Source organism: Nannospalax galili, unplaced genomic scaffold, assembly GCF_000622305.1.
Source record: "Nannospalax galili isolate Female #2095 unplaced genomic scaffold, S.galili_v1.0 scaffold943, whole genome shotgun sequence".
In the NCBI taxonomy this organism is placed as follows: Eukaryota; Metazoa; Chordata; class Mammalia; order Rodentia; family Spalacidae; genus Nannospalax; species Nannospalax galili.
The window spans coordinates 213,076-222,737 of NW_008349115.1; the positions used below are offsets into that span (position 1 = coordinate 213,076).

At 36.3% G+C, this 9,662-nt stretch overlaps 1 protein-coding gene across 1 annotated transcript in view; it reads right to left on the minus strand.

Moving 5' to 3' along the window:
- Slco6a1 (solute carrier organic anion transporter family member 6A1) overlaps nt 1-9,662 on the minus strand; it is a 101,521-nt gene that overhangs the window by 58,320 nt on the left and 33,539 nt on the right. The window contains exon 8 of the mRNA XM_008846490.1: nt 8,669-8,778. Within this exon, the coding sequence (XP_008844712.1) occupies nt 8,669-8,778 (110 nt within the window). The remainder of the gene's footprint in view (nt 1-8,668; nt 8,779-9,662) is intronic.

A 9,662-nucleotide genomic window follows, 5' to 3' on the forward strand; every position in this document is an offset into this window, starting at 1 on the left:
TTCTCATAAATATGTCTTTTTATATGTTTTTCCACTTCTATTTTATAAATGAATTTTATTTTCAATATTAACTATATTCTCTTATGTAAACCACTTTGTAAATATGGAAAGCAACTGTGTACAGAATATGAGGTTGGATTCTGGTATTTGTTATCATACACACTGAACAACTTCCCTCTCATTGATTATTATATAGCAAACAATTACTATGTGTGTACATGGATAATGAGTTGCTGAGTTCCGTATTCTACTACTCTGATTTATGAGGCTATACATAGGAAATGCTGCACTGGTCTTTTAGAATGCCCTAATGATGTTTGTTTTAAAAGTTCCTTTGTGACTTTATTCATCATATGAACTTTAGATCAATTTATTTGTCAAAATATAAAATTCATTCCATATAATTGATTATAGTTGCATTTAAGTAATTGATTATTAAACCAAATATCATACACATGGACATTGCCATTTTGTCAATTAGAATTATATATCTTTCAGTTTACTTCAATTTTCATTAATACAGATGCACTGAGTTTAAATTTTTTTTAAGCAACACTGTTAAATAAGTTTTTGAATTATAGTTTTATGCTTAGTTTTTAGTCCATAATCCTATGTGAGATGTAGATAAAAGCCATACAAATAGTAAAGCACAAGGTCACATTATCCCTGCTTGAAGATTATATGATTTTACCTATAGACAAACCTAAATTCAACTGAAAGGCTATTAGAACTGACACATTGATTCAGGAAATTTGTAAAATATGAAACCAAATTATAAATCAGTAGCATTTCAATACAGTGCATTTTCTGAGAAAGAAATAATGGAATCACTCTCAATCAGACTAGCTATCAAGAAAATTCCTAAGGAGGCTGGATAGATGGCTCAGCAATTAAAAGCACTGGCTGCTCTGGCAGAGGACCTGAGTTTGGTTCCTAGAAACCACAAGGCAACTAACAACTGGCAAGCTAACAACTATCTGTAACTGCAGTTCCAGGGCAATCCAACACCCTTTTCTGACCTCTACCGGCATTGCACGACACAGGTACACTTACATACAGGCAGGCAATACACTCATACACATAAAATAAAAATAATAAGATATTTTTAAAAAGAGAATACCTAGGAACAAGTTTAACCTAGGAAGTGAGGTATCTCTGTAATGAATATTACAAAACAGTGATTGAATTGAAGTGGACACAAAACATGACAAGATCACACATGATCATTAGAGGAAAGGCTTAACATTGGTAAAATATCTGTACTTCAAAAAGTGATTGATAGTTTCATTGCAACCTCAAGTGCAATACCAATGATGCTATTTCCAGAGCTATTAAAAACAGTAATAACATCATAAGGTAGCAAAAGATTCCACTTAGCTGAATTAATCTGTAACACAAGCAACAAACCTGGAGACATCAATGTACCTGGCTTCAAGACATGTTATAGAGTCACAATACACAAAGCAGCATAATACTGAAGGAAAGCAGACATAGAACCTAGTGAGCAGAATCCATATCCAAGCAATAAGCATAGTCATCTACAGTCAACTGATTCTTAATAAAGGAACTAAAAGTGCACACTGAAGAAAACAGGTTTTTCTATAAATGGCAGTGGGAAAACTAGACGTCCACATGCAGCCAGACACTCTGCCTCATGCTATAGAAGAGTCAGCACAAAGCTGACTAAAATATAAATGTAAAACCTGAAATTATGAATCTACTTAAAACAGAAGGGATACACTGTATCAGTATAGCTAATGATTATTTTTTGGATATGATTCCAAAAACACAGGAAATGAAAGCAAAAAATGATCAAGTTATTTTTAAAAAAATAAAATAGCCAGGCGGGGTGGCACACGCCTTTAATCCCAGCACTCCGGAGGCAGAAGCAGGCAGATCTCTGTGAGTTCAAGGCCAGCTTGGTCTACATAGTGAGCTCCAGAACAGCTGGGGCTACAGGGAAACCCTTTCTCAAAAAGACCAAAAAATAAAATAAAGTAAAATAAAATAAAGTAAATAAACAAGAAGCTGCTATGCCACAAGGAGAACAGTTATCAGAGTGAAGAAACAACCTTTAAAATATAAGAAACACTTGGCATGTATTTTCCTGGACAAGGATTAAAATAAAAAATGGGTAAGATTTTTGTGAAATTAACAACAAACCCCAAAGCCCTGCTGCCATTGCCAACAAGTGATCCCTACTTCTTCCTGGTCCCTGCTCTCCCTTTGGGATTCCCACACTCCCAGCTGGCTGCAATCCAGGGTTTCTTCACTGACCCCATGTGGAACAGAGACCCAGTTAGGCTGCCTCCACGCACCTTCCATCACCCCAGAGCTTCAAGACTAGTTCTGGATCATTGCCAGGAGCACATGGATGACTCCCTGTTAACTTCAACCTTTGGTAGGCATTCCTAGAAATCTTCCCCTGCTAGAGTGTGACTTCCCCCACCCTGGCCAACTTCCTCACCCACATGGCACCAAGAGACAATGAAGGGTCTTGAGACTTGAGCCCAGTTAGAGACCTCCAACCTGGCCTGCACCTCATTCATCTCAACCTGACATCAATATGACATCATCCCTGTGGTCCCTAGGAAATACTGCTTCCTTCCACTGTGACCCCTGCCACAAAGGAATCACCTGTAGAACTGTAGATCCACAGTCTTCTGGAGATTGTCAGTGAGAATATATTAACTCTACAGAAGGTTTGCTCCAGGCCTCAGAAGTTCATATATCCCCTACTAGGTATGGGGGGGGGACACATCTGAAACCCCCATCTGCACATCAACACAGAATTACCACAGTGTTGAACACTAAGCACCATTCTGCTGGTCCACACCCTGACATGTTGAGGTAACAGCAAATAAGCACCCAAATACCAATTCAACAAATAAGAGAGCAAATATCTATACCAGGAAACACAACCAATTATAAATTCTGGAACAAAGACCAAGAAGACACAAAGAAACAGCTGAATGTGATAAAGAGAAAAATTCAAAATATGGAAATAGAATTTAAGAAATGAAATTCTGAAGGAAAGCCAAATAGACCGGAACTGAAAAGAAACTCCCCATGTCACACAATAATCAAAAGACTAATTATAAAAAACAAAGAAAGGGTACTGAAAGCTGCAAGAGTAAAGGATCAAATTACATATAAAGGCAGGTCTATCAGAGTAACACTTGATTTTTCAACACAGACTCTGAAAGCAAGGAAGGCTTTTCCTGATGCTCTACAAATACTTAAAGACCACAGATACCAGCTCAGGATATTATACCCAGCGAAAGTATCAGTCATAAGAGGAGAAAGGAAAACTTTCAATGATAAAAGTAGATTTAAAGAATTTGTATCTACTAAGCCAACTCTACAGAGGATACTAGAAAGAATGCTTCACTCTGAAGGGAAGACTGAAAACTCCCAGGAAAGCACAAGGATAAATTCCAGAACAGTTAACCAATAGAAGTGAAAAGAAAACACCACCACCACAACAAAATAACAGATGTTAATAAATACTGGTCAGTAACAACTCTCAATATTGATGGTCTCAATTCCTCCAATAAAAAGATGCAGACTAAAGTATTGGATTAGAACATGGGAACCATCAGTTTTCTGCCTCCACAAAACACACCTCACCTTAACAACTGACACCACCTTAGGGTAAAAGTATGGACAAAATGTACCCCAAGAAAATGGAACCAAGCAACAAGAAGGTGTAGCTATTTTCATATCTAACAAAACAGACTTCAAAGTAAAACTAGTCAGAAGAGATAAAGAAGGACATTTTGTGACCATTCAATGAAAAATCCACCAAGAAGAAATTACAATACTATATACACATGCACCAAACACAAGGACATTCAATTTCAAAAAAGAAACACTTGTAGATCTAAAAGTCACAGAAAGACACCAACACAGTGACGTCAAAACATTACTCTCACCAACAGACAGGTCATTCAGAAAAAAACCTAAAGCAAGAAACCCTAGACTTAAATGACATCATACATCCAAAGAACCTAATAGACATTTGCAGAATAGTCCACCCAAACACCAAAGAATACTTTATTCTTAGCAATCCATGGAACTTTATCCAAAACCAATCATATACTAGGACACAAAGCAAGTGTCAACAAATTTAAGAAAATTGAAATAGCATCCTGTGTCATATCTGACCACAAAGGAATAAAGCTGGATATCAACAATGGAAATCAGAAAAATAAACAAATGCATGGAAACTGAACAACACACTGCTGAATGAAAACTGAGTCAAGGAAGAAATCAAGAAGTAAATTTAAAAATTTGAAAACTCAATGAAAATAAAAATGCACCACACCAAAATCTAAGGGACACAATAAAAACAATCCTAAGAAGAAGGTTTCTAGCATCAAGTGCATACATCAGAAAATTAGACACATATCATATTAACAACTTAATGGTGCACCTGAAGACCACAGAAATACAAGAATGAACAATACTCAGAAAGAGTAGTCAAGAAGAGGCAATCAGAATCAGGACTTAATGAAATAGAAAAAAAATACAACGAATCAATGAAGCAATAAGTTTCATGCCATGGGGAGAGAAAGGTAATCATCAACCTTGCCCAGCTGTGAACTCTATGAGCTACAATAATAATGGGCTGGTATAATATGCCTGCTCTTGCAATAATGGCACAAATATTATGTGAGTACCAAGCATTTTCTGACTAGAATTAAGGTCCTCTTCATAAGATGGAGCCAATACTCAACACTGATATCAAGCCTATGAATCTGTTGCTAGACACATCACACATATGTGATGTAGGAAAAACCTACTACTATTATTCTGGTAATTGGACATAATAGCAGGTTGGTTTGGGAAAAAAAAGGATGCTTCCTTTTGCTGCCTCCAAGAAACACACCTCAGGACCAAGAAAGTTGCCTTCCATCCACATATGCAGTGTTGATTCCACTTATTTAATTCAATAAATGCAATTCATAACCTAAATAGAAATCATGGACAGAAATCACATAATAATCTCAATAGTTACAGGAATGACCTTTGACAAAATCCAGCATCCCTTTATGAAAAAAGTTCTGGAGACATTATGGATAGAGGAAGCATATTTCAATGTAATGAAGACTATAATCCAGGTGTAGTAGTGCACATCTGGAGTCCTAGTATTGGGCAGGCAGAGGCAGGTGGATCTCTGTGAGGCTGAGGTCAGTTTGTTCTGCATAATGAGGTCCAGGCCAACTTGGGACACAGGGAGATGCTGTCTCAAAATGACAGAAAAAGACTATTGTTGACAAACAATAGCCAACTTGAATACTAAGCAGAGAAAACTAAAAACATTCTCACTAAGATCAGAAAAAGCATAAGAATGCCCATTCTTCCCATTTCTATCCATTAAAGTACTTGAAGTCTTAGCTAGAGCAGTAAGTCAAGATAAGGAAATAATGGAGGTACAAATAAAAAAGTAAGAATTTGAAGTGTCCCTATTTGTAGAGTTCATGATTCTCTACATAAAAGACCTTAAAGATGCCACCAGGAAATTTCTCAAGCTCATAAATACTTTCTGCAAACTAGTAGGTAACAAAATCAACATACAAAAACCAGTAGTCCTCCTGTATACCAATGACAAACTTACTGAGAAAAAAAAAATCAGGGAAATAATCACATTCACAATAGTCTCAAAAATATCTTGTAATAAACCTAAACAAGGAGATAAAAACAACTTCTACAATGAGAACTTTATAGCATTGATCAAGAAATTAGACACTAGGGAATGAAAAGACCATCATGCTCATGGATTGGTGGGATTAATATTTCAAAAATGGCCTTCTAAAAGCAATCTACAAACTCAATGATGTAGCTGATGTAATCATTAACTTGCTCCAGTCATGGTTATCTGCATGAGACTTACACAGAATTGGGCCCATCAATGTTTCATTGTGGATAGGGAAGGGACTCATGAGGCCCCACCTCTCAAGGGGCACTACTAGTATTTAATGACTAGTATGAGGGGTGCTATTTTCTTCAGTGATGTAGCCACAGATAAATTGCCCTTGATTCCTTGAAGAACTTTTCACATGTTCTGTAAAGTAACTCTAAATAATCTCTGGGTCATTCACAAAGTGAAGACATGGAAATAGGAAAGAGCTTGTTGAGAAGGATTCCAGTGATGGTGGTGGGGGGGGATGGCCAATGGAAATGGGGAGGTGGGAATGACTAAAATTCATTATACAAAAGTATGAAACTGTCAAACGTGGAAAAGAAGAGCATGGCATATATGTGTATACAAGCCACCTATTTTTTAGAAAAGTTAAAACAAAAGAAAGACTCATTTTGCCTATAATTGTCTGTTTTTATGTAATGAACTATATAGAAGTTTATTTGTAATGGAGAAAAGAAAAGGATGTTTTGAGTAGACATATCGGCAATGATAAAACAATAATGTTTCCAGAAAATAGTAAATTACCAGAAATAGGGAAAACAGGTATAACATTCTAAGATGTTAGGAAAATTCAATTGATGCTGTTGTGAGGGTTCTTGAAAGTTTTATTCAGAGTGTAAAATGAATAGACTGTCTGTGAAAAATAAAATCATGAAATCAACACACAAGATACAGTAAGAAGTAGGAAAAGAAAACACAAATTCTAAGTAGGACCTCACTTTTGGAAGTAGCCTGCTCCCCTACCCCCTACGATCTTGGTACCTGTTGCTGCTGTAGGCCCTATTCTAGTTAGTGAAACAAAGAATTATGTATTTGGTCTTGTGGTATTTAAAAAAAATGTTTTCATTAATTTTTTGTGGATTTCATACAGAACATCTCAAACAATCTTAATCATCTTTATACCACCATCCCCCCTGGCACACTCCCATGGCCCCACCATTGGAGCCCATATACTCTGTCATCCCTGTTAAGGCCCACTGTATTATCAGTGTCTTCAGCCATTCCCCATTGCAAATCCATCCACTGAGGTCTAATCAGCCTATCTAGAGCCCCTTGTTTTAGAAACATCAGTTCTTCTTCACCTAGAAGCAATCAGTTGCCAATATTTCTTCAGATAAGATTGGGGTCTGCTGTTCATTTTTCAAGTTTTATGCTGAGTTTTTGTTTGCCTGAGTTTGCATAGGACTTGTGTATGCTGACACTATTGCCATAGAATCATATGAGCAGGTTCCATGGAATCTGTAGGACTCTGTTTCCATATGGTCATGCACCTCCTCCCTGGCTCTTACAATCTTTCTGCCCCCTCTTCCATGATGGTCCCTGAGCCTTGGGTGGGTGAAGTTTAATAAAAGAGTCTTGTCCAAGGACCAACGCGGACTCTTGCTCTCTACACTTCAGCTATTTGTAACCTTTTGTGTTTCTGGCCCTCTGTTGCATGAGGAAGATTCATTATTGAGAACTGAGAGATTCATTAGTGTCCTCTTCTTTACCCCTCTTCTATGAATCTTATTCCATTTTTCTTTATGGCTATATAAAATTTCATTGTGTATATGTACATTTTCTTTATCCTATTTGATTCTTAAAAACATTTTTATATGTATGTTCCATGAATCTTAGGTGTAGAGGTTGCATTGTAGATGTGTCACTTAGGCCTGGGCAATTCATAGAAAATGGCCATGTGTGACCAGTTGTGGTACTTGGTAACAGTCTCTGACTGGTGCAAAATGAGCTTCTTTGATGAGTGGTCAGTGGGATATTTATCTGTAAATTAAGGATATATATTTTGCAGTCAGTAAGAAATCATGTTAGTCTGCTATGTGACCACCTTAGGGTTTTCTCTAAGATCTATGATCACTCCAGCCATGTGTATTCAGTTATGTTGACAGTAACACACTTGAATTTCCTCAAAACCTAATGACAAATTACATATTCATTATCTCTGCACGAGTCCATGTGTATAGCTAACTGCTACATAACAAGAAACAGTTCCAGACAGGAGAAAACTTCCTTTGGCCAAGGTGGTCCAAGAGACACCCCCAAATAACTCAGGCTTTGGCCAGTTTTGATTGCCTCCCAGAACTTGAAGGTAAGACTCTACTTCTGAAGACAGAACATAGTTCAGACACAGGATTTGGAGTAATGTAGCTGCAACTGACCTGAAACCACTTCCCCTGAAGGCTAGCTTTCATAGCAGTGGAGAGAGCTCTGAAGGTGCCAAGGGAAAACAACAATGGATGATCCAACACCAGCTTCAAGACCAAACAACCATATAAGTGGCTAGCACAGCATATGTCACTGGTACAGTAGTGGCAGTCTTATCTTGGGGAAAATTAACAGCTACCTAATTGGTCTTGTGATATTTTCTGCCAAATATAATGTTTGTGGGAATATGTTTTGACATCTGGAGTTCTTCCAACTTATTTAAAGATAAAAATGCTGAAACATGTCATCTTATTAAATGTCATATATCTTCAGAGAAAATAAACACAAAATATATGAAAGCAACACTTTTTTAAAAGGAATCAAAATTAAAGTCTTGGTATCAAGAGTCTTACAAGCTACCAAGCCCTTGGAGATGCATCACATAAGTGGCTCTTCCATTCCATTCCAATGAAAACTAGTAATTAAGATTTCAAAACTTTTACTCGAATTTAAATGGAATAGTTTATGTCATTTTCTCAACTCAAAGAAAATTGAATAAGTCAACTTAATTTGCATATTAACAAAAATATTTTGCTTTACCGAAAAAGCAGAATACAAATCCTTAAGAGAATATCCAAATTCCTTGTCTTTAAGTTTCTTGTCAAATGGATGAGGTTGCTTATCTTTCTCAATTTTTAAGCTGTGTGTACCTATAGGGTCACAAGAAAAATAATCTTATGTCCAAATTAGGAAGAAAGTACACATAATGCATATTATATACATAATACATGATATACACATAATACATAGTATAATAAACCCATTCTGTCATGGAAAGGGAACTTGAGTTATTGTTAAACAAACTGAAGTCAGTGCAACTTTTAGAATATATATTCTGCTAAAGAAGTGATTTGAAACAGAAAATTAACACATATATTCACATAGATATAATTTTAAATTCACATCACATATATGAGAGGAAACATTTGGGGTTTTTTTCTAAGTCTGGCTTGTTAGGTTTAACATATTGATTTCTAGTTCTATCCATTTTCTTACAAGGTTCATGATTTCATTTTTCTTTATGGCTATATAAAATTTCATTGTGTATAGTACATTTTCTTTATCCTACTTAATTCTTAAAAACATTTTTATATGTATGCATGTATTACCTGCATGTATGTAAGTGCACCCATATCCTGCAATGCCCACAGAGGTTAGAAGAAATCATCAGATTTCCCTGGAACTGGAGTAGGATGGTTCTTGGTTACCGTGTGCATGCTGGGAAATGAATCCGGATCCTCTGTCTGCAAGAGCGGTCAGTGATCTTAACCAGTGAGCCAGCTCTCCAACCCCATATTCTACTTAATTCTTGATGGACATCTAGACTGGTTCCATTTTTTGTCTATTTTGAATAGTGAAATAATAAGCACAGATGTGGAAGTATCTGTATAATATCCTTCAGATATACATACATTAGGTAAAAAGATGGAGAGATGAGATAGATGATGATGATGATTATGATGATGATGATGATGATGAAGAAAGATGATAAATAGATAGATAGATGGATAGATAGATAGATAGATAGATAGAT